We start from the raw sequence: 25,881 nt of genomic DNA, 5'->3' as shown, positions 1-25,881 counted from the left end.
TTACTGGTAGCCCATGGAGCTGTCCATGAGCGTGGTGGAGCAATAGAGGTCTGGTGGGTCTTGGAGCTCAGTCTCATGGGTCTGGGTGTGTTCCCCCTCTCCTTCTTCTTCCTCCGCTGGCCCACGGTTTGAACTCTGAGAGCTGGCCATGGCGCCATAGCTGTGGTGGGCTGGGGAGGGCATCGGAGTCAAAGCCAGCTCTGGCTCCAGCAACACAGATGCCACAAAAAGCTGAGGGAAGCAGATCAATGCACATTTTGGAATTGTGTCATCCAGTAAATCACTTTATTCACAGGCAGTGTGTGCCTGGTTTAAAATGGAGATAAACAAGAGACCTTTCACATGCTATAACTTGCTTTGACCACTTATCTATCCCACATGGAGATGGTTCATCAAAAAGCTCTTTCAACTTCTTTCTCCTGTGAATTAACAGTTCAAACATCCTGAGCTTGTTACTATTCCCATGTCATGGATATTATATTGGTTGAGTTTTTGTTATGTCCCAATTAAGAGAAAAAGAGAAAAACTATGTTGTTATAAAGTCAAGATGGAACTTTTTAGTGATATATTTGATTTTATATGGAATAACCCCAGTGCTTGTCTTCTGAGGTTGATTCTTTCACAACCTTAAGAGCATAAGAGCATATACTTCCTGCCATAAAAGACATCTACAGGAAGCGGTGTCTGAAAAGGGCTGGGAAAATCATCAAAGACCCCAGTCACCCATCACATGGACTCTTCACCCTCCTGCCCTCTGGGAGGCGCCACAGGAGCCTCCGGACTAAGACCACCAGGTACCGGAACAGCTTCTTCCCCACAGCTGTCAGACTCCTGAACTCTGCCTCCTGACATCTGACCCACGTTAAACTCATGGACTGAACATACACACACCCACAATGGACAACTGTACCCTCAAACACAATAATAACATGGACTGAACCACCACTCACAACCACTAGCACTTTATATAGCCTCTGTAGAAACTATCTACACCCTCACTTATCTTAACTGCACTACTGTATAGCTCTGTGTAAATAATCATTCTGTACATTCAATAATCTTTAATCCTACAACTGTTTACAACTTGCATAGTTCCCATTTCTGTATAGCTGTATATCTCAGATTCTGTAAAGTTATTTATTTCATATTCTGTATAGTTTTTCATATTTATATCCTGTTCATAGCCTGTACATAGCTTGTACTCACTACAGCCTTTACATACTTAGTTATAGAATATTCACAACATACTTCATACCGTGTACATTATAACATACCATAATAGACCCATTTCTGTAGTATACTTACATATCTATACTATTGCTAATATATATTGTAATATATCTATATCACTAAAGCACTTCTGGATGGATGCAAACTGCATTTCGTTGCCCTGTACCTGTGCATGTGCAATGACAATAAAGTTGAATTCTATTCTATTCTATTCTATTCTATTCTATATGGCTCTCAGATCTCATGGAAAACTAAACAATTAAATCTCATTCAGTGGAAATCTCATCCAGCACACAATCCACTGATATATTAACTTAAATAACGTAAGCCTTCTCTGTCACATTTAGGTCTCTCTCCAATAATATGCTTTGGTTGTGTATTGGCCAACAGAGAAAGAAATGGTACTGTACACTGGAGGCGGTGGTGGATGTTACGGTACTCCTGTCTGCATCAGTGAGCGTCCCGTCTGGCTGATCAGACATCTGAAACAAAAGAGACAATGCATGGGAAAAATATTAGTTCAAATTCAGTATAAGTCATCTTCAGCTGATTTTGTCTCTGTGACACTTGGTGGCGCTGACCTGGTAGCTTGTTGACTTGTCTGGTTGCTTCCTAAGGCACAAGCGGAGGAGGTAACAGACAATGCAGAAGATGTGGGACACTAAAGTGAAGAGGGTGATCGGATGCATTGGACCTGTGACAGTGAAGGGGAAAAACATGAAAAATTACAATATTACAGCATCCTGACAATCCACCGATCTTTATGAATTTTTATGGCAGGGATATTTACCTAATCGGAGCACGGAGAAGAAGAGCAACCAGAACATGCAGAGAATGGGAGCTACAATGACCTGGCTAATGGCTGCTCTGTGGATTCGCTGGTTGAGTTTGGTGGGAACATAAGCATAGTAGATGTTGTATCGATCGACCATGTGCTTCAGGATCGCGTAGAGCAGACCTGGAAGAAAAAAGTTAAACAGAAATGCACTGATGATGATGTCTGCAACATGAAAGAGAGACAAAGTTATCTGATCGATGTCAACATCACACACAGGGTTTGATCAATCTAATGAGGATTGTGATGTACAAAAAGCAGAGTGTTTGTTTCCTGAGTCCAAAATGGGACTTGATGGGATTAAATAGCTGAAGGCTCGGGCTCCCATTCTACTTTTGGAAACTCTAAGAAAAACAAATAAACCTGCAGTAAGTGATTTGTTGTATTTTATGATACTAAAAGGTCTGACAGATGTAATGGGATGTGAGCACTCAAGACTTTGTATGTCAGGACTAGGATTTTAAATTAAATTATGGATTTAAGAGAGGAAATTAAAAGATACTAATACGGGATAAATATGACCTCAAACTCATTTACATCATAAAACTTTGAACTCAGACCAGACCAGTGACAGATATTTAACTAAACATCTAATCCCTGGGATATCCTTTAATAGAAGAAAAGAAATGCAACTTCAACAGTGTGTCTTGTTTTTTTCTACGTGTTAAATGTACAAATTTACAGGAAAAGAAAATTTTTGTTAATTCACAGAAAATTATTCTTATTTATTTTATAGTTTTAAAGTTAGAAGATAGAAATTTATGCATTCATTCAAATTTTTCCAAAGCCTTTTGGTGAGTCAGATTTTTGTTTTTGCCAAACAGGTTCTTGCCCCCGGGCCTTATTTTTTACACCCTGTTCTAGTCCCTGTTTTTGATCAATTGGAAGCTAATTTTAAATTTTTTGCCTTTAAATTAAAAAAAAAAAAATCTGTTGTCTTGGTCTTCTTTATCAAATGAAAACTGAAATCTAGAAGAAAGAAAAAAAGCAGGTGAAATGCAAGCAGACACAGAGTTTGGTGTATTAAAGGCGGCCTGTTTTTGACTGACGATTAGATTGCAGAAGTAAATAGAAGCTCGGTGAGCGCCGGGCAGAGACAGGAGCAGAGTGGGCGTCTGGCTCACAGCTCGCTGTGTCTGAGTGTCTGGGACTACAGCAGCAAATTCACACAGTCTGCATCGGACTGGCAGGCAGCAGAGGAGAGTGAGGTTACAGTACGAGGAGACACAGCCTTACACAAACACGACTGAGACGGGACGTGTTGGGATGCAGATGGCTGAGCAGAGAGGGTGAGAAGAAGAGGTAGATGGCTTTACAAGAGTGTAGTTGTGTGCTGCTCACCAAAGGGTGTAATGATGGGACACGTGATGCTGTAGGTCATACTGACAGCAAAGATACACATGGTCCAGGCGTACTCAAGGCCAAACTGGAACTCATAAGCTTGACTCTGCAGAGACAAAATAAACACAGCTGGCTTCTTAAAGTTTAAACCAAACAGCGTGTTAAGATGCCAAGATAAGCACCAAGGCTCTGCTTACCCGTTTGACATGAATCCGCTCAGCTTGGGATTTTGCAAAGCAGAGGCGCAGTGCGTACACCGTCAGTGCAGGGATACGTAGCAATTCCATAGCCGTGCCAATCAAACTGGATGTAATTACGTAGTTTACAAAAAATGCACCGTTGTCAGGAAGAAACACACACCTGCATTAAGACACAGACAAGAAGTGGGCTGCTGGAGATTCTTTCTGAGACTCAGTTTTAACCAAATAATTTCCAAATAACAAATAAAATAATAATAAAAAAATATACATCAGATTTCACTTTGGCTCAAAGTCATCTTCTTGTGCATCTGTGCGGTGCTTTCCTGTTTTTAGCTCGCTCTCAAGTGAAGGGACTCTGATGAAGCTGAAAGCCCCATTATCAACACTAATGTCCTACAGTTGGACAAAGGACCGCAAACTATTACTGCAGCAAAAATCAACTTTTTTACCTGCAACCCCAGTAAAAACCAGAATGCAATGATTTAAAAATCTCCTAAAGCCATAATTTATTCACAATAGAAAAAAAACATATTGAAATGTTTAAACTGGGAAAACGTCCCAATTTGAAAAAAATATTAGCTCATTTTGAATTTGATGAAAGCAACACATCTCAAAACTACTAAAAAGAAACAGCTAGAAAAATGCTTTGCAACTAATTAAGTCAATGGCAACAAGTCAGTAAAAGAAGAAGGTGTAAGAAGATTTTTTGACATACGTTGCCGCCATCAAATTCAAATGAATTCATATTTTCTGAGGTTAAACATTTTTTTATGTTCTATTGTGAGTAAAATATGAGTTTGTGAAAATTGTAAATCATTTCATTCTGTTATTATTTATTTATTTACTTCCACAGAGTGATCTAAAAAATAGCACCTGAGCAGATAGCAGTGTGTAGCTGCACAAGAAGATAATCGTGGAGTGGAAATAATGTGTTTGATTGCACTTCTCATTACATTTTTTGATCTTACTGAAATTTTAAATCCTTCTCTTCCAGGAAGTTGACATCAAAGAGCCAGGTGAACAAGAGGTCAAGGCTAGAGCAGAAATAAAATAGAAAAAGTGCATAAACATTACAAAAAAGCCACAAAAACCCAGGAATAATTCAAAAGAAGTAGATCAAAAAGGGAAATCACTGTAGATGTACCTGGACAGACCAAGTGAAGGCAGGATGATGACCATGAAGACCAGCAAGAAAAAACACTTGTGCATCGTCACTTGATTCTCACCAGATCTGAGACATGAAATGATCCAATAAGATGAGAACATGCGATACATATTTTGCAACATATATCTAAAAAAACCACACACACACACACACACAAAAAAACAAAAAAAACAAAAAACCACAAAAAGAAAAAAACAACATAATAAATTCATGAATTAAAAGCCCAAAATGGAAAAAACAGTTGACTCTTTGTACCCATTAGCACAAACTACATTTTTCACTACAGTAAACAGTTGATTTGCATTCGGTCCTTCACACATCACGCCTGCACAACACGTTTGTGGGGGTGGTTATGTAAAGAAAGGGTGCTTATAGGTTGTTCTTATGCACACTTGTTCTTCCTCCTGCTAGTCACCGCACATAGAGGAAACGGTGCACGGTGACTACTGTTCATATCATTATCCTCGCACGGAGATCTCTATGACAACCTGCCCAGAATAACAGTGCAGGGAGAGTGGCAGAGAGAAGGAGGGAGAGAGAGGGGAGAGAGTAAAAAGAGCAAGAGGGTGAAAAAGAAATAAATTAGATGGAAAAAAAAAGAGGAACGCTGATAGTTGAGAGGAAGAAAAACCGCTGCAAGTAAACAAAGCAAAATATCCACATTTCTATTTCAGATGGCTGAGGAGAGCAGTAGTTGATGACTACCCAGTACCTGGTCCAGTGGGACTCAAAGAAGGCGGAGTAGTAGACAACAAAGGGCAGGAGCACTGAAAACGCCCACAGCAGAAGGGTCGGGAAGAACTCTGTAACGACTGGGCTCTGCATTGGACAGCAAAATGGCGATTGATGAAAGTGAGGAGGTTCACAATGGAGCACAGACGTCAGTAAGTTTAAACTGCTCTGAAACTCTAACCCTCAGACTCTCCACGGGCCTTGTGACGTTGAACTTGTCCATGGTGTTGACGATGATGGCAGGAGTGGTGAAGAAGAAGAGCAGCAAGAAGAGGAGGATGTTGAGGAGGACGCAGCGGAGCCACCACCGAGATCCACACACTGACAGGTTTTCCCTATCGATGGGAAAAATGACGAGCCTCAGTTACCAATCATCCAGCAAGATGAACACAGTTAACATATTACCCTTCTCTGATGTACATGTACTTTATGTTTTGACATATGCCTGAAATAGCCGGATGAGTGGTCTCTTCTAAGAGCGGTCCAGCGTACTGGGTAGAAGAGCAAGTTTAAACCAGCTCACTTCAGCTCCCAGTCCCTGCTCGACCTCTCAGCCTGCGACTGCCACAGTTCATGCGTAGACACAAACACACTGCAGTCAGTCAGATGTGAAGCTCAAACTGTGAGCCTCCTTTGATTAATCCCCATACATATGCAGCACTCACTTGTTACATAATCTCTGCATTTGCTTTCTGAGATAAGAAACATGCACCGCAGCTAATCCAATCGTGGATGCTGATTATGCTTTAGACGGTGTTTGAGATCTGCTACTTACAGCAAACAACATACCGATAATCTTAAATGTCTTTGAAGTTGAAACTTATGAAAAAGAAGCAGGAATAGCAATGCTAATGCAGGCACCGATCGCTGAAACATCCACATTTTGTGTTATTTACATAGTGCCTTTCAAGAGATGGTGGATAACTAAAAAGCAAACACAACAGGAGAATTTAAACACTGACAGTCAGATAAAACCAGGAGGATTTAAAAATAGAAGAACTAAAACAAATGAACAAAAGCAAATTTAAACTAATGATTCTTTCAGAGTCCAGTTGATTCCAGTGGGGTCCACAGCCAAAGAAGCATCGAGTCCTTTTGCCTTGAGCCTTGTGTGGAAACAGCTATCAAGGCCTGATCCAAGGCCCTCACATTCCCACTGGTATTATGTGTCTGCAACAGGTCTTTAATATGAGTGAGTGCCTGTCCATGCAAGGCTCAAAACATCATCACAAGAACCAAATTTTGAGTCTGATCAGAAGCCAGTGTAAAGAAATCAGCATCAGCTGTCCAGTGGCCCACACACATAAGCTCAACATGTAACACACAATGAGAGAGCGAGCGAGAAACCTTATTTACTGGAAGAAAAAAAAGGTCTGGTGAGTCTGCTGGAGTACACGTTACGTTGCTGTCTGATTGCAGTTATAACACCAACAAGGAAAATGTTGTACAGACTTAATTTTAGTCATGTTTCATAGCTGGTAGTAAAGGGAGTGACTCAAAGCTTCACTAAGTACTACACAGGGTACAGATTCAGAACCAAAGTTTAACATAATACCATAAAGAGCCAAGCCTTTCATCACCTGTGGGATGGATATAACCTCTGTTTGTCACTATTCAGCTGTAGAAAAGTATTCAGCAGAACAGAAACTTTTGGAACATTCAGAAACTTAAACAAACACATCATACATATGACACTGACGGTAGACTTTAAAAGTGACTTTATATTTGGTTGATAGACACAAAGTACAATTAGCATGGGGCCCGCAACAGAAACTTGGGGAACACCACAAGACAGAAATACAGCTATACAGAGTTATTACAACCACTAAGCAACAAAGGTCTGCCTGAGAGTTATGAGAAGAACCACATCAAAGCTGTTCCACCAACTGCCCGAGCTTCTAAAACCAAAATTACGGTGATCAAAAGTATCAAAAGCAACACTGGGATCAAATAGTCTCAATAAGCAACATTTGCATGATGCATACCTCAGCTCTAAATTGGACCCTTTAGGTCCAACTTCACAAGCTAAAGCTGCGCAAACAAGCATGACTAAAACCCACAGAATGTTGATCTGAAGTCTAGTCTTGATCCACAGGTTACCAGAGATACCAAATATGTCAGGCATAATTACAGGGAAATGTGTCTAAATGATGCACAAGTCATGTAAAATTGGACATTGTGCTCAAAATGTGTTTCTGTGTGATTTCCTTTGGCTGCTCCAGCTTCCTACCACAGTCAGTAGACAAGCAGGTTAGATTAATACATTTCTCGTGGTGTAGATGTGAATGGGTGTCTGCCCAGGGTGTACCCAGCGTGTGTGCTGGAATAGGTCACCATGGCGATATGAAGAGATCAGAATGACTCACACAGCTGTCAATTTGGAAAACTGAGACTTCAAAGACAATCAGGAGAAAATCCAAGAGTAGCTTGAGCTTTTAAAAGACATTAGGGCACAAACAAACGTGACAGTTCTCACCATATAATATCACTTGGAGCAGGTGCGTAGCTGACGTCCCATTTGTGCGACTGCACCACGGTGCTGATGCTGGACTGCTGGGGCCTGCGACGACAGTTCACGCGACCGTAGTCCTTCACAATGCTGGAAACCAAAACAAGATGTTCAAAAGGCATTGCATCACTACTCAGCAACGTTACCATGAATTATGTGTTCACTCTCTGCCGTGACTGCATCTGTATGATGAGAGAACCTATCAAACACAGACCTCAGTGTCACGCTCTTGTTTACTCACACAGCAGTCATCCGCTCATCGCGAAAGGTCACAAAGGCGATGCCCAACCTCTTCATGGTGATGCGGTTCTTCTCAGCATTAAACTCATCTGTCCGCTTCTCTTCTAATTCACTGTAGTATTGCTCTGCATCCACCTGCAGAAAAAAAAAGAGTTAAAGGATATGTTGCTCACTTCATCTTTCACTCTCAGATTTACACTGGCAAAAATATCACATTGCTGCTTGTGTTTACCTATTTTTGCATCGCAGTGCCATCCAGTGGTGATTCTCTTCCCATGCAGTGCAATTAAGTTGCAACTGTACACAGAAGGATATGAACAAATCTTACCTTTTCAAAGCCGCAGACGTCACAGCAGAAGATCTGAGCACACGGATGAGTCTTGATCATGATTTTTCCCTCCTTCTGGGCCTTTGTGGCAAAATACAGCCTGCCTTTCATTGCCTTGCGCCTGAAAAACGACAGTGTCCTCAGACAAGAGCCATATGATCAAAAACTGTGATGCTCCAGTCCGTAAAAGCCGCCGTACCTCTCCAAGTCCAGCCTCATTAGCTTGTGGACGTCAAAGCAGAACCGGATGTCGGTGACAGTGCAGCTTGGGTAGGCCTCACTGGTGAAAACAAGAAAAAATGTTCATTATAAGGAATTTTCTAAGTGTGGATGTGCATGAATAAAATGATAGACAGCTCTCCAATCAAACACAGGAAGATTATTTAATCTAATGAAGAAAACATGTGTACTGGAAATGTTTGGTGATGAGTCCTGGGTCAGAGATCTCCTTGGGTATGGAGGTAATCATCAGTGTCCGAGCCACCTGTAATAAATAACACAATATAAATAAATCCGTTATACTTTCTTTTAACGGCTCTAGGGAAGCCAATGCCAGGTTGTTGCCTATATAGTAGTAAACTTCTCTGATCCACAGAGATCAATCGCAGTTTCATTGTTAAGGTTTACATGTTAAGGAAGGAAAAGTTTCATTAACTTTCAGATGGACTGCCATAGGACTTTGACTTAAAACTTCTCAGGATGATCCATAAATCGATTTCTTTTAATACAAGAGTACTTATTCCTTTTTCCATTTCTTTAGTTTCTGATGAAATGTTAATAGTAATGACAAACCCATCAGTCCTAACTGCACTAATCAGAGAACGCAGGCATGCTAACATGCCAAACTAAGTGGGTGAATAGTTGGTGGTTTGCAGAATCCTTTTATAGATCTTTATAGTCTTATTCTCTGAAGACAAATGAATAATAAAAAACAATGATATCATTATTGATCACCAATGGAACGCCCTATTCTCTGCATTTAACAGAGGAATGCAGCACCTAGGGAGAAGCCAGAAATCCAGAGCACGTCGGTCTTTACATTTAATTTTGTTTTAAAATATTTTTGCTGTGTTATTTTTTCTTGTATTTGATTTTTGAAACAATAAAAAAGACCTTTTGGTTAGAATCTCAATAATTTGACTTTATCTTTTGCTGGATGGACCTTGATGGTATAAAGTGTGACTGGATGATGACAGACCTTCTCATCTTCTCTGTATTCCAGCTGCAGCGAATGGTGAGCCATACACAGCAACGTGATAATGAAGTAAACCAGAGCCAAGACGCTGTGCAGCCACAGAAAGCTGTCCCTTCAAGGAACATAAACAGAGCAATTACAGATTTGCCCAGGTTTGCTCGCGGCTCTGGGATGCTTCATGAGATCTGATGTCATGCCTGCATTGCTGGACTTACTTTGCACTAACATTCGCCAGGGTTGTTCTTCCAAAGTTTTCAGGACTGTCTCCTGTAGAGATAATAAAACGTGACACAAAGCGAGACGTTTTAATTTCTGTAATGACTTAAAAGGAAGCCCCTCCCCTCTTTTGTCTGGGAGAGGCCAAGAAATGAAGCAATACTAAAATGTTTTCCATCCAGTCAAATGAAATATCAGCCATCTCAATGAAGTTCAAGTTCAAACATGCCTAACTGCGCTGTTTTAACTTGGGAACCCTTTGTTTGCCGTCACCATGGCAGCCTGCCTATGGGTGTTGGCCATTTTATTTAATGATGGTGACAACCACCAGTAATAAAAACATTACTGTGGACAGCCCCACTCCTCATAGACTTCATCCTGTAGTGGAAAGGCTTCCTCAACACTTCCTACAAAATAAGCACACAACTGCCAAAAAGGCATTTCTGTTGCTATTTAGCAGCCTGTTTAGTGTGTCGCCCCACCCCTGGCACCTACATGTGTATGTTAAGAGGAAATGAAGCACTTTCTATTTCTATAATCAGACTTGGGCAAGTGCTTGATGACTTGCCACTGGTGTGCCAGTGACTCCCTTTAGATGAAGTGCAGCCTTTGTGCATGTAATCAGTGTTTATTTTGGTTTCACTGACCTTTTGACTTGTTCCAAGTTTTGAAAGAGATCGGGTTGTTTTAAACTCAGCTGTACCATGAATTGTTAAAAGATAAAGTTTATGTGCATTTAACCGAACTTCTCTTTTTATGAAGAGTCCGGTGTGTTGTTATCGGAGGTTAAGGATATCCCTTGACTTTTCAGTGAGCTAGCTAGACCATCACTTCAAGACCAAAATACCCAGGAGGTTCCCGGAAATGTTGACCGGCAGGATTACAGCCAAAGACAGCAGGGTAACCACTGTCATGAGCAGGATGATGTGGCGCTGGAAGGACAAATATGTCACGGCATCAATGCCACATTTACTTCGGATCTCCTCATCCCTGCAACAGAACAAAGAAGATGCATTCTCAGAATCTCAGAGGTTTTCCACGCAGCGTGATAAACATGCACATTTTTCTTCATGTGGCAGTGGCTCCATACAGGCCGAACCTGGATAAAAATGACCCTCACAGCTTCTACCTCATCCTGAGTAAAAAACTGTGGCACCACTACTTTGGTGTCAGAATCTGTGGTTACCAGATCAGGGAGGTTCAGGAAACCCAGTGTCATAAAATAGAAAAAAAGGCATGAAAGAAAAGAAGTGCACGTTGGTCTCATGGTAGCCCACACATCGAGAACTCACAGGGTGGGTTTGCACTTCGCCTGGGATCCCAGGGTGAGCCACTGGCAAAGGAGAGCTAAAAACAGAAGCACCCAAACTCCACCATAATACTATGGAAACCATGGATACCACCGAAATTGCTTTTTTATAGCTCTAAATCTGTTGTGTGGAGTCGAGACCCGAGCAAGTGCAAATATTCAACAGGAAACCGTGGCACCAGCGGTCGCATGAGCCTAGACTCTTTTGTTTTTTTTAAACATTTTCTTTGCTAAGTGAGATATAAGACCAGACTTTCACGTTCAATGGTGACATCAGCTTTGAAGACAACAGGCTGGCGAAGGGTTGGAAGCCAAGATGAGAGGAGGATGAAACAATTATAGGAGCAGCTGCTTTAGGTTTACTTACTTCATATGGTAAAGCGATGACAGCCATGAGCAGAAGCCCTGAAAAAAAGAATCATAAAACAGCCAGTGAACTGGTTATTGAAGACATATTACACGTTTCGGCAGTTATATATCTGGTGACTTGTACTCAACCTCCATTTGAATAGTAACACGGTCTGCAAAGTGACACAGAGATGGAGATTTAATAGGTCTGGAGCTGTAATCAGTTTACTGCAGTCTCAGCTGTGTGCAGGCACAGCACGATGACTCCAGTCTGACTCTTTGACTTACACTGCTATAAACATGCAGGGAATGACCTCAGTCTATCACTCAGGTGCCATGGAGTCAGAGACAGACCCGCTGAGTAATGATCCAAACTTTCCTCTTACAACTGTTGACTTGGTGCCATCTTGGTGGTGACGACTTGAGGACTTATTATGGAAGCTCAGGATGGAGCTTTTTTAGACATCAGTATATCACTGGGAAATTAACTGTGACACCTTGGTATAATTAGTGTAAATACACAAGAACATAATCAGGAAGACTGGCAGACTGTCTAACATCAATGTTATTGGTAATGATAGTGTTTCTTTAAAATGAGGCCCTCTCCTTCATAATTTGCAGTGTAACGATGACTGGAATTTGCCCTTTTCCTCCTCAAACGCGGTGCCTCTTTGCCCTAATTACACTATTATAGTGCATAAAAATATGCTGTGGTATTTTTAACCACTAGTGGCACTGTAGAGCCATTCGGTGAGCAGACTGATGTTTTTGTTTGGATGTGTTTTGCCGCCAAATGCATGAGAATACACATGCACGCCACAAACATAAAGCTGAACATGGGTCACTGATCAAGAGAGAGACACGTGGAAAGGGTCAGCTGCAGCTTTTCAGTGCAGTTGTGAACTGGAACTAAGTGCATTTAGTCAAGCAGCTTTCTGTGCTTAAGTACAAATTTTAGCCTCTTTTGATTCTTCTCTGCTATATGTCACTTCAATGACTTTTTTCCTGCTACAGTTATCTGACTCTTTTAGTTACGAGATACTTTTTAAATCATGATTTTTGCACGCAAACACATAAAAAGCTTAAAATGTTAATGTTTTGTTATGAATTCAGCTGCTCAACAATTTATACAAGCACATATGAACTCATTCATCTGTTAGCCAGTAAGTCAAGTGAATCAATTACCAAAACATTTGCAATAATTGTTTAGCGTGCCTAATGACATCTCGCAAAAATAAAATAATTGGCAGATTAATCCACAGTGAAAACATTCATTCGGTGCAGCTGGATACGAAACATTCGAAATGAGCACCAGTTGATTTGCTGCTAATAATAAACGCCTACTTATACATTAATGCATGAGTGACAATATTCAGATGATATAGTATCTAATTCTACGACAGTCACACAGCACATTCATTCATGTTAAGCATCCAGATCTTTGTTGATAATACTTAAATGCTTTTTGCATTAGTGGGGTTTCTGATGCAGAGTACTCCGATACTATTGTATTGATTGTATTGATTATCCCATTATGAGCCCCCTTCCTGGTTTCCAGTGCTTTGCAGAAAAAAAATTCACAGTGAAAAATTAAGTACACCATCTGATTTAGTAGCTTTAGTTCAACAACATGACTTCATCAGTATTTCACATCATCCTGTATGGACTTTTGCCCTCTTTTTTTCTTACAATGTTGCTTCAGTTGATTGACGTTTGTGGGCATTCTTTTATTTGCAGCTCTCTGAAGATCCCACCACAGGATTTCAGTCGGGTTGAGGTCTCGAGTTCGAGTGGACGACTTTCACTCTTTTCTTTTTCACTCATTCTTTTGCAGATTTGCTGCTGTGCTTGGGATCATTGTCTTGTCACGTGTTTTGTCACAATTTGGGCCAAGCTATAGCTGTCAAACAGACGTCCTGACATTTGACTCTAGTACTCTGGTATACAGAGAAGTTCATGGTTGAGTCAATAACAGCGAGGTGCCCAGGTCCTGAGGTTGCAAAACAAACCCAAATCATCACCCCTCCACCACCATGTTTGACAGCTGGTAAGAGGCATTTGTATTTTTCTCTAAATGTGGCACCGTGCATTATTTCCAAACATCTCCATTTTGGCCTCATTTGTTCAAAGGACATTGTTCCAAAAGTCTTGCGGTTTCATCGGATGCAATTTTGCAAACCTAACCCAGGCTGTTTACGTTCTTTTTACAGAAGAGGGGCTTTCTCCTGGCAAACCGTCTGAACGAGACAGACTTGTTCAGCTTTGTGTCTAATTGTACTGTCATGTACTCTGCTGTACTCTGACCTTGGGTTTAATTTGTTGGGATGTCCACTCCTGAGAAGTTAGCTCACATCTTCCTTTTTCCCCACCACATGACTGCATGTATTTTGACCTAGATTGTCCAGAGAAAAAATTCCATGGCAAAGCTTCTTCGTGGTCAGAACAGAAGATTAAGGGGAGCTTCTTTCAACAAAGATGAGGCACTGCTCTTTTCTGGGCCGGTAATCCAGTTTACTAGCTCAGAGTCAGTAAAAACTGCTTATTTAAAAGCATGAAATAACCAAAGAACTGACCAACGTTTGGCAAGTGTGTTTTACACATTCACCAGCTTTAATTTATCACATGTGACTGCTGACTGCTAACTCTCCAAACCCCTAATAAGCACATAAAATATTTTACTGCTAGTTTTTCCACTATGTTCAACAGCTCATCTCTTATTTGGTACATGAGTATGCGGTGTGTTCGTCATAACTTCTGCCAGAAACTGAAAACAACTGTCTGCTGTGGCTTTAAACTAGTCTGATGATGTGAAATAAAAACACACCTGAAATGCAGAAGCAGAAGAAGAAGAAGCAGGAGCAGAAGAACAACAAGAATGTTGCAACACGGGAAATAAATTATGAGGTATCCTTTGAAAAATGTAAGATAAGGTTTGAGCATACCATGTCCTTGGTCTCAGAGTCAGAGGGACTGGATTCTGAAGGCGACTTCTCTTTCTCACTTGGTTCTCCATAAAACAGGGATGTGAGACTGCATAAGGAAGAATACACACAAAGAAACAGAATCCTGGTGATCATAGCCGGACATGGCTTTATTAATACACCAAGATGTACCGTAATTGCTGCAGTCCCTGTACCCATCTGGGATCAATCTGTGCATACACAGAAGACATTAAAATAATATAACATGTGGTCCAGTTCACATGGTGAAACAAGTGCAGCAGTTGAATTTGTGGATTGTCTCTGTGGGCTATAACACTGACAGTTCAACAGGATGTCAAATTAAGCAGGGTAATTGAATTACAATGAGAGACGACCGCTTGGCAAAGAGAACAGATGCTGCTTGCCCTCAAGTGCTACGAGGGCATCGTCGGTCAGGCAGGACTAATCGAGCCCACATTCCCCTGAAGAGGAGATTCGGAGCGAGCACAAAGAAAACTGCTGCAGAGTGTTGCATGAACCTGGATGGAAAACATTAACAGTGTTAAGTGAGCTGGTTATTCTAAATTGACCATAGGTGTGGATATAAGATAGATAACATGCTTAAATGTCCAATTCAGTGTTTACATTCAATAGAGAATTAAGCGAAGAATAAATTCTGACCATCCCATGAAATTTTACTTTCACTGTTAATATAAAACAAATACAGTAAAGTATTATCAGTGTTTCAAGTATAGCAAGGCAGTTTGCCACCACTTACATGCAGCAGAGGGAGCTAGAGCATCAATTCTCTCTCTCCACTGAGGCTTCTTACTACATGTTAAAAGTTGCCATAGCTGTCAGAGTTTAACTGATATTGTTGAGTGAGAGATTTACCTGTCATTCTCCATCAGCAGAGCCAGGCGGCCGTAGTCCCAAGCAGCTTTCCTCAGACATGAGAAGATCAGCAGTAAAAACTACAAACACAGAAAAACAATTTTACACAGTCTCTGTCCTCATTATACTCTAGATAAAATATCTCCTTGATTCTGTCTAAAATCACTCGAAAAAGCAGTCTACAACAACAGATTCAAAATGCCACAGCATTAATGAAGCATTTTTTGTCTGTATGCTATGTGGTCCAGAAATAGATCAGCGAGCACACGCGGACATATGCTGTTCAGTGAGGAAAAAAATGAGCGCGGTCAAGCTGAATACCTCCCATTTTCCACAAATGGAGAGCAAACTGAGCACAACAATGAGGTCCAAAATAAAACCCTATTCAATCCTGTACAATAGTGGATTTGTGCTGAGCTTCCCTGATGAAATATCATTGAGCATAACTGGACCGTGATGGATGAAGGTTGACAAACGCAGTAAAAGTGGTGATTAGAGCAGGGCGATATGGCCAAAAATATTTATCACGATATATATTTGAAAATTTGCGATAACGATATAACTGACGATATAATTGATGCGAGACAAAATACAACTCCACAACATTACTAGCGCAAAAAGACAACCTATCATTTATTTTCACTTAAAAATTAAACAAGAAGCTGGTTTTTATGTACATTAAAGCTTTATAAAAATATAACAGTGCAAATGCAAATTCCTTGCTGAAAGTTTAACCAAAAGGCATTTCCAGTAGAAATGGGCTGACATATCCTGAGCATAACCATGTATAATATCCACTGAAGTTAAAAAGAGGTGCTTTGCAACATTAAACTGCAGTGTGCAGTACGTATTTTTCGGACCATAAGGTGCACGGGATTATAAGGCACATTAAGCGAAACAAAGCAGTCAGATAAATCAAACTTTATTAAACTCATTCTTCTTGCTTCCTCCACTTCTGTACCATTAATTCATTAATGTTGAATTCTCTGGCAGCTGCTCTATTCCCATGTTGTTGCAGTATATTAATGACTAACCTCGTATTGTGGATGGATTATCTCAGTTGTTCTCCTGACTGAAGTTTGGTCCGTTTACAGCATCCTGCCACGCGATTGCATTTGTCTCTAACCATGAGGAACCTTAACGTTAACTTTTATAAGTGGAAAAGTGTTAGTGTTTGTCCTCCAGCTTCACTGTTTATGTTATGCTAACATAGCTGTGTCGCTAGCGATCACGTAGCACATCATTATATACCAGCTAGCCCAACTTCAGTAACCCTACAAACGTCACTGCTGTTTAGTTTCCTGTCTTCATTTATGTTGGAAGTGATAGCAGAGCTGTACGTTTGATTTTTTTCAGAAATCTCTCAGTCAGAACATGCAATATCATGTTTAGGTAACTAGCGAAACTAGCGAGCTAACTTCCGCTAGCTTCCTGCTAGCTTCTAACTCCGTTAAATGTAATACATTTTGTTTTCATGGATGCCTGGAAGTTAAACTTCATAGTTACACCTGGTAAAGCAGCAATGCTGATCGTTTTATTAAAGATGAAAGAATTTAGACAGTTTTTAACTCTTAGTGATGCTGCAGTGTTCGTTTGACCTGAAGCATATGGAGTTTAGGACCCAGATTACTCCCAGATTTAAGAGCATCTTAGTCCGACAAATACGACAATAACGACGGCCGCTTGCATGTTCTGCAAAAAAATGTGCTTTGTTGTGTATCTGACGGACAAACACCAAACCAGTTCCACATCACTGAAGTTGCACCATTTTTACAAACCAATTCTGGTTCATCTGTTTCACTCAACAATCGGCCATGTGCGTATGAAAACAAAGGCACTGCGCATGCGCGTTTTACTCATATTCTATCGCGATATTTCATTTTCCTATCGTTGCCTAACATTATACCGGTATTACCGTGAACGGTATAATATGGCCCAGCCCTAGTGGTGATGACTGTTTGATTTTAATTGCAGCAATTAAATTATTACCTCATTTGAACTGAAAAGACATTAGGTTTAGTGGATAAGGGGTGACAGCTGTGCTAATAGGAAGAAAGCGCCCATGAATGTCGAATGATTCACTCTAAAGCCATGCAATGACAATCAAGAGGACTTGACTGGGGCTTGTAGATGAATAAACAGCCTGTGTTTACATTAGCAGTCAGGGCACAATAAGAATCTCTCCATTATCTCGTTTTGGCCCAGCTCTTCGGTTTATTCTGTCTTTATGCGTGGGCACGCTCTCCTCAAGTCCCACTGATGATTTATTCTGTATGATGATGGAATTGATGCAGAGGCGTGCTCCCGTCACCTGGGGGGAAGCACGCTTTGACTCATGCTCGTCATTAAGAGACAGCGCTCAACCTTCGCTGTTGGCTTGACAACCAGGCATTGATAAAAATGAGCCAATTAAAACATGGAGGTGGCAGATGGAGAAGTCCTATCAGCGCAGAGATCAAGCCTGACGAGGCCTGACAGTGGAACTGAGTTAGCTGACAGCTGAAAATGGAAGCCTATTATTATCTGGAACACGGGAGGAAAAGAAATGCATCTGTGTTTGTAAACAGTGCGCACGCTGTATTATTCTTTGCAAAAAAGGACGTTAAAATGTGCAGATTTAACTTGACGTCTATGACATGTACATAATGTGTTTGTATTTCTCTCTGTTCTTGTACATAATTATGCAAAACCCAGACAATGAGGAGACAAACAGAAAGCATTGAGCTTTTGTTTTGTTTTTTGCAAGGCGCTGGTTTAGTTTAAAGTTTGGGTTTATTTTTCCAGCCTTTTCCTGAAGAGAACTACAAATTAAAAATGCTTTAACCTTTATCACTGACATTCACGCCTACACCACATTTTGACTGTCCTAATAAATAACTTGAATGGTGATTCTGCATGCATGCATGTATATGTGTATGTATATATATATATATATATATATATATATATATATATATATATATATATGTATATATATATATATATATATATATATATATATATATATATATATATATATATATGTATATATATATATATATATATATATATATATATAAAAAACACCCAGCACGCCCCTGAGGGCGGTTTATCCTTCAAGCTCGGGTCCTCTACCAGAGGCCTGGGAGCTTGAGGGTCCTGCGCAGTATCTTAGCTGTTCCCAGGACTGCGCTCTTCTGGACAGAGATCTCCGATGTTGTTCCCGGGATCTGCTGGAGCCACTCGCCTAGCTTGGGAGTCACCGCACCTAGTGCTCCGATTACCACGGGGACCACCGTTACCTTCACCCTCCACATCCTCTCGAGCTCTTCTCTGAGCCCTTGGTATTTCTCCAGCTTCTCGTGTTCCTTCTTCCTGATATTGCTGTCATTGGGAACCGCTACATCGATCACTACGGCCGTCTTCTTCTGTTTGTCTACCACCACTATGTCCGGTTGGTTAGCCACCACCATTTTGTCCGTCTGTATCTGGAAGTCCCACAGGATCTTAGCTCGGTCATTCTTCACCACCCTTGGGGGCATCTCCCATTTTGACCTCGGGACTTCCAGGTTATACTCGGCACAGATGTTCCTGTACACTATGCCGGCCACTTGGTTATGGCGTTCCATGTATGCCTTGCCTGCTAGCATCTTGCACCCTGCTGTTATGTGCTGGATTGTCTCTGGGGCATCTTTACACAGCCTGCACCTGGGGTCTTGCCTGGTGTGATAGACCCCAGCCTCTATGGATCTTGTGCTCAGAGCTTGTTCTTGTGCTGCCATGATTAGTGCCTCTGTGCTGTCTTTCAGTCCAGCTTTGTCCAGCCACTGGTAGGATTTCTGGATATCAGCCACCTCCTCTATCTGCCGGTGGTACATACCGTGCAGGGGCCTGTCCTTCCATGATGGTTCCTCGTCTCCCTCCTCTTTCTTGGGTTTCTGCTGCCTGAGGTATTCACTGAGCACTCGGTCAGTTGGGGCCATCTTCCTAATGTATTCTTGGATGTTCGTTGTCTCATCCTGGACTGTGGTGCTGACACTCACCAGTCCCCGGCCCCCTTCCTTCCGCTTAGCGTACAGCCTCAGGGTGCTGGATTTGGGGTGAAACCCTCCATGCATGGTAAGGAGCTTTCTTGTCTTTATGTCAGTGGCTTCTATCTCCTCCTTTGGCCAGCCTATTACCCCAGCAGGGTACCTGATCACGGGCAGGGCGTACGTGTTGATGGCCCGGATCTTGTTCTTACCATTCAGCTGACTCCTCAGGACTTGCCTGACCCTCTGCAGGTACTTGGTGGTTGCAGCTTTTCTAGCGGCCTCTTCATGGTTCCCATTCGCCTGTGGGATCCCCAAGTACTACGGGAATACCTACAACCATATATATATATATATATATATATATATATATATATATATATATATATATATATATATATATATATGTGTGTATATATATATATATAAATAAATAAGTGGTCCCCGTGGTAATCGGAGCACTAGGTGCGGTGACTCCCAAGCTAGGCGAGTGGCTCCAGCAGATCCCGGGAACAACATCGGAGATCTCTGTTCAAAAGTCTCTGTCCTTGGGCGTCAATTACTGCTGTTCTGTAAGATGCTGCTGGTGCCACAGATATGCGCACAGGATGACCTTTTGGTTCAGGCCCCTCACGCACGCACTGTAGCAATATTAGACACACAGAAAAGGTTTTCCTTTGTTTTTTTTTTAAAGTTCTATTTTTGGCATTTAGCCTTTAGTTGATAGGACAGCGCAGTTTGCCCCAGCCTTTGGTTTATTTCAGACAAGTGGGCTGTAGTGCAAATTCAATTTTTAAAGAGTAACAAAGTCTACAGAAGGAGGTTGGAGTGGTGGTAACAAAACAAGTCACGACTCTTTGACGTTACATGCAATTGTAAGAGTTTTGGTTTGAAATTTGCATAATCAATGGGATGTCATGCAATTAGTAAAAAACATGAAGCTTTCTGTGTGTTTCTAGCTTTTCCAGGACACATGAATCAGTGTTTGATATCCTCCTGATGCTCCTTGTTTGTTGAATGATCATGCGGAACAAGTGGGAGTCAAGCTTTGGATCACAAGTTTGTCACCAGGGAGACTGGTTTATATCCTGTTTAAGAGCTTTTTAAAAAGAAAAAACAAAACTAATGGAGTTGGGTCCCTGATGTGTGACCCAGGATTTTGAGTTTTGGTAGTTTCCTTGTGATTTTTATTATTTGTATTCTGTTATTTTCTTATTGTTAATGGTTCCCTATTTGTGTCTCTAGGCTAGTTATAGATGACTTTTGGTTCACTGGTTCCCTGTCTGTTCCCTTTCTGTTCCCTTAGTTTCTTCTCTGGGTTTTGTCCTGTTGTGTCTCCTTTGTGAAGTCAGTCGTGTCTCTGTGTTTGTTTACCTTTTTGTCTGTGTCAATTTTGTGTTGAGAGACTGTCTCGGTGTTAGTTAGATTTCCTGTTTTATTGTGAAAGTTTCTCCTCTCATGCGTGTTATATGTTGAGTGTTACTTCCCTTGTTTTGTTATTACTTATTTGCTTTTGAAATTCCCACCTGTTTTTTCTGCCCTCATTAGTTATTGTCTCCCTTTGTCCTTTGTCAAGTTTTCCTTGTGGCCGTGTCTTTCCTAGTATCATGTTCTCCTTGAAGATTATCTGTTTTTGGATTTTTTACTCCTGTCCTGCATTTCTTTTGTATCTTTGTAGGAGTTCAACATTGAAGCTGCCTTTTGAGTTAACCTTTTATCTTTGGAGTCCTGCGTTTGGGTCAACCTCCGTACACGGTGGATAGGTTTGAAAAGCTATGGTAGGTTGAGTAAAGGTAGTGGTGTTATCCTGGTCCTGCAGCAATTGAAGGTTTTTATTTTTTCAGTGCTTTTACTTCCATTTGGATTATAGATTGTGCATGCACAGATCACAATAATTATGCAAAAGACTCCATATGCAAAGTGTTATACAGGATATAGTAATTCCCACAACTTGCTACTGACCTTGTCAGAGTTGTAAGATTAGGTAGTTTAGTGCAGATGTTACGGATTTTGGCTCTAAATATACAAAAGGGGAAGGTGACACAAATATTATAAACTGGAAGATGTTTATGTGCTTTTACCAAAGCTGAAGGATTTATAATTTGGGAAAGAATAACTTTCAAGAATCTCATTTTTATTTTCATACAAAACTCCACTGTTTCAGTTTCTCGAATATAAAGATATTCTGTTTTTTTCACGCTCAGAGAAAAAGTCTCTGAACAATATTAGCTGTGAGACAAATCACTGTTTACTTTCTGCTGGACAAAAAGGGAATAGTGAGTAGATTAATCAATATAGGAATAGATAATATCAACATAGGACTTGAAATAAGTTTATCTCTCAATTTGCCATGACGCTACAGAGTTACAGTATTGTGCAAAAACCTTGGGATTTCCTAATGTCTTTATACTTTGCATGAAAATTGGAAATAGGTGTATTTACAGAAACTTGCGCAAACATATGTGGAAATAAAGTATATTTTTGTTTCATTCTCTGTCAAAATGATCTCACACTGTTCAGTAATGTTGATGCCCAGGCTGTGGGGAGGCTAATCCATGACTGACAGTTTTCCATTGTGTGTTCTTGTATCCAAGTATGGCCCCTGGCAGTGTGTTTGGGATCAGTGTCATGCTGAAAAAAGAAGGTGTTGCCGTATTGTCTGACAATACTTTTCTATGTTCATAAATCCGTCCCTATCACCACCGGCTAAAATAGACCCTCAATCCATGACCGAGCCTCCTCTACATTTTATAGGTGGCTGTAGACATTAACTCTCTTCTGAACACCACCTTAACCTCCTAGGACCTGGTGTCCACATATGTGGACATCACATTTTGGGTTGTCTAGAAGAAAATACTACATTTTGCTCTACAAGGGCCTGATATCCACTTACGAGGACATATACTGCAACTGTTCTATCGAAATTTAAAGTGAATGTCCTCATGTGTGGATCTAACTTTAATCAGAAACAAAAATTAGGTAAAAGAAAATAGCAAAGACAAGTTTAAAATGCATGCCATGAAAGAGTTAGGAGGTCAACTATTCACAGTGATTTGAACTAAATTGGGATTCATCAATCCAGGCCTGTTATCACTGATTTTTTTAGTCTAGTTCTTGTATAATTTGGCATATTTCAGCCTTTTCTCCCTGATTCCCTTCCATAAGAATGGCTTCTTCACAGCCACCCTTTCACTGAGACCATTTAGCAAACAGTAGATGGATCAACTCAAGGGCCAGATGCATCTCAGTGAACGCTATTCATCTGCTACCTGTTCTTTTTTCCTCCACTTGCCCAGTTTTATCAGATTTTATAAGGACACACTGGACACCACGCTGATTCATGTCAGGTTTTCCAGCTAATAACTCTTTGGGAATAACCTTGTTGATGCAAAAATAAGATTTAATGCCTGTCAAACTGTATTATCTTTGGCATTTTTCATAAATTCAGATAAAGAAATGGGAACAAATTCTGTTGTTGCCTAAAGATACCATTTAAAATTGCTTCCTTGCTAAGCTATCTGTAATATCTAGACACAACACTGGCTCATCTATTGAGTTAGGTGCCTTTTCTATGCTTTGAATGACTCATAGGTTACTGTTAAGTGGTTTAGCAAACAAAAAAAAAACATGAGTTGGAAAATGATTGGGTACAAAATGGGACTAATAATGAGTGAAAAATCAGCCAAAAAAGCCCAGAGACCTTCACAAAGCTCAGGTAACTATTACTCAGGACCAACGTAATAAAAATGACGAAAAGTCTGGCTCCTTGGAAAGAAAATGCAATGACATGAAGGGTGGCTCAAGACTTTTGCATGCTACTGTGACTTTGTTGTATGATTGCAGCGGTTCCCAAACTTTTTTTGCTGGGCCCTCTTTGTTTTACAAGAAAAATGTTCGCGGCCCCCCGGGTGCGCGCGCACGCACAAACACATCCTCCAACCACACACGCCCATATTTTGCTCCATTGCAGTTTATTTCACACCTCAAACATTTAGTAAACAATTAAGCAAATACAAGTAATCTGCAGGTAGTAATAAAATAAACTACTAACTCTTTTACGCTACGTCCGCACCTACACGGGTATTTTTGAAAACGCAGCTGTTTCGTCCACACGTAAACGGCGTTTTGAATCACCGATAACTGAGATTTTTTTAAATCCTTTTTTTGCGTTAACGTGTGGACGAGGAATACAGAGTTCGTCACGCAACGTCAAAGGTATGTGCCTTTTTTCACGTCAGCTGTGCGCCACGTTATTGTTTACATGAGAGGAATTGCAGAATGGCAGATAGTCAGATTAACAGTATTTTGTCTCTATCTTCAGGTTTTACAGGCTTACATACACACACGCAGTTACTGTCCCTCCATTTAGAAAGGCAGAGGCGTCACGGTGTCATTATTTTACATGTAGTTGTTTTTTCCTGTGTAATAATATTCAACATTGCTATCAATACATTTTTCCAAAAAAAAAAAAAAAAAGCCTCTCTGTGCAAAATGGGTTCAAAAACATAAACAGCTGTGGGATACTGTTTGTCCGTGATTTGAACCGGGGGATTAAATCGTGGCAGGATGAGCCTGATATTATTTGTATCCCACTGTAACTTTACTGTATAAAGAGCTAACATCTCCAAAATGTAGGAGTAGTTAGTAGTAGTTTTGGAAACATATTCAGCATATTCGGGCGCCCTGTGCTAGCAGTGTCCAAGCATTTTTTTTTTTCCCCTTTTCATACCGCGCCCCCGATGCAATGGCTCTGCGCCCCCCCTAGGGGGCGGGCCCCACACTTTGGGAAGCTCTGTATTATTGTGTAGTAATATTGAGTGTTAGTTAGTTTGGTTGAGTCTTTACCATCCAGATTACGACATTGATGACGAGGACCGTGGGAACCCCACCAAATGGCAGACCCTGGAGGACGCTGCTGTGGGAGTGCGAGCGGTAGCATCTCTCAGCTGTGCTGTTTTCATCCCCAAAACGTTGCAGGAACCCCAGAACATCTAGCTCCACGGGCCTCGCCTCCACAGGGGAAGCTCTCGTCACGAACAGCTCAGACTGAGCCATCAGCAATGGACCATATCTAATGGGAAATACAGATGAGCATCACTTACAATGTGTCAGCCATAGTATTTAAACTAATGCTAATTTAGCATTATCTTAACATGTTAATATTTAGCATTTAGCTAAAAACTCCATTGTAAAAGCACATTTTATTACATGTAAACTTCATCTGCTTAACAAATAAGTTTCCTCATTTTTGAAGATGAAAGGCTTTAAAAGAGTCACAGGTGGTATATAAACTACACTTACACAGCAGTGTTATATACCTAAAGTGTGCTAATATTAGCTAACAAGAACCACCTTCATACTTCAAGTTAGGCGGTAGCACCCAATCCAGCTAAATGAGGAGTTTTACTTCACGGTTTATGAGCCAACCTTTTCATTTTGTGTGATAAATAATGTGGCAATTCATCTCTCAAAGAATACACGGGTCACTCTAAACAGCTTTAGTCTTTGTTGTTATTGCACCCATCTTTTGAATACCCAGCCTCTGCCTGTAAAGAATCAGAATGACACTGTTAGTTAGCAATAATCTGTGAAACTGGAAGTTCATTCACTGCTGTGACTCACTTTCATCAGACAAGTGCCACACACACTCTAAGTGCAGTTATGATTGCATTTGCAAGGATCAGTTTAATGAGCATCACGGTCCATTAGCTACAATTGATCCGTTTGCTCCTTTTCTTTATCAGACAAATGGAAGTAGAGATGCTACATGAAAGTGACAAACTGGATAACAGATTTACCGGATGCTCTTTAGAAAAAATACAAACAAGCCCAACAAGAGTTAACAACAAACCCAACTGCAAGCTCGAACAGATTGTGAAGCGTGCACAGGATATGATCACTCACACTGCCATGACCACAGAATGAAGGCCTGAACCATCTGTCCTCCAGCACACACCATCCTCATTTTCAATCAATACAGTCCCCACTCCCAGCTGCTCGACTTGTGTACACTCCTTACTAAATAAACATTCGGAGGAAATGGAGCCGAAACGCAGTGCTGACAAAGTTCCGCGTCAGTGCTGCAGATTCACATAAACGACCAGATTTCATGGTGAAAATAATATTCCACGAGATGTTGTTGCTGTCACAGAACGGCATGCTCTGTAGTAAATACGCTGCGTGAGTCGCAGTTGGAAACGGCAGCCAAGAAATAAAAAGGTACCAGAGTGAGAAAAAAGGAAAGGAGACTAAAAGCCATCAAATTGGCAACGATTACTGAACCTAATCTAGGGATGATTTATCGCTGCACCAATGATGTCACTTCTTGAGAAGCTCCATCACAGCTTTCTGAAGCATTTACCAAACACCTCATGTTGTGCACAGCAAGATTTCTCGTGTAGGAGGCGA

General features: G+C 40.9%; 1 protein-coding gene across 1 annotated transcript; it reads right to left on the bottom strand.

Moving 5' to 3' along the window:
* Positions 1-24,528, bottom strand: tmem63c (transmembrane protein 63C). Its single transcript, XM_085342410.1, has 22 exons — positions 24,319-24,528; positions 15,464-15,543; positions 14,591-14,678; positions 11,668-11,705; positions 10,839-10,981; positions 9,991-10,042; positions 9,779-9,887; positions 8,991-9,064; positions 8,780-8,860; positions 8,581-8,701; positions 8,254-8,387; positions 7,980-8,102; positions 5,685-5,838; positions 5,484-5,590; positions 4,751-4,837; positions 4,575-4,640; positions 3,604-3,766; positions 3,407-3,512; positions 2,021-2,188; positions 1,812-1,924; positions 1,641-1,712; positions 1-231 (listed from the first exon to the last, which is right to left on the bottom strand). The coding sequence occupies exons 1-22, from the start codon at positions 24,526-24,528 to the stop codon at positions 1-3; spliced, it is 2,520 nt and encodes an 839-aa protein (XP_085198536.1).
* Positions 24,529-25,881: the final 1,353 nt, after the last annotated feature.

This window comes from Diplotaxodon limnothrissa, linkage group LG19 (assembly GCF_057381915.1).
Source record: "Diplotaxodon limnothrissa isolate DT_005_m linkage group LG19, D_limnothrissa_male_GT1.1, whole genome shotgun sequence".
In the NCBI taxonomy this organism is placed as follows: domain Eukaryota; kingdom Metazoa; phylum Chordata; class Actinopteri; order Cichliformes; family Cichlidae; genus Diplotaxodon; species Diplotaxodon limnothrissa.
The sequence above is the reverse complement of the archived record's forward strand: the minus strand, read 5'-3'. Positions and strand labels throughout refer to the sequence as shown.

Excerpts from the sequence above, each read along its gene's own strand:
- tmem63c (XM_085342410.1), bottom strand. The coding sequence starts at position 24,528 with ATGGCTCAGTCTGAGCTGTTCGTGACGAGAGCTTCCCCTGTGGAGGCG. Across the intron at positions 8,702-8,779 it reads ATGAGGCTGGACTTGGAGAG|GCGCAAGGCAATGAAAGGCA; the intron begins GTACGGCGGCTT and ends GTCGTTTTTCAG. Across the intron at positions 8,103-8,253 it reads GATGAGCGGATGACTGCTGT|CATTGTGAAGGACTACGGTC; the intron begins GTGAGTAAACAA and ends TTTGGTTTCCAG.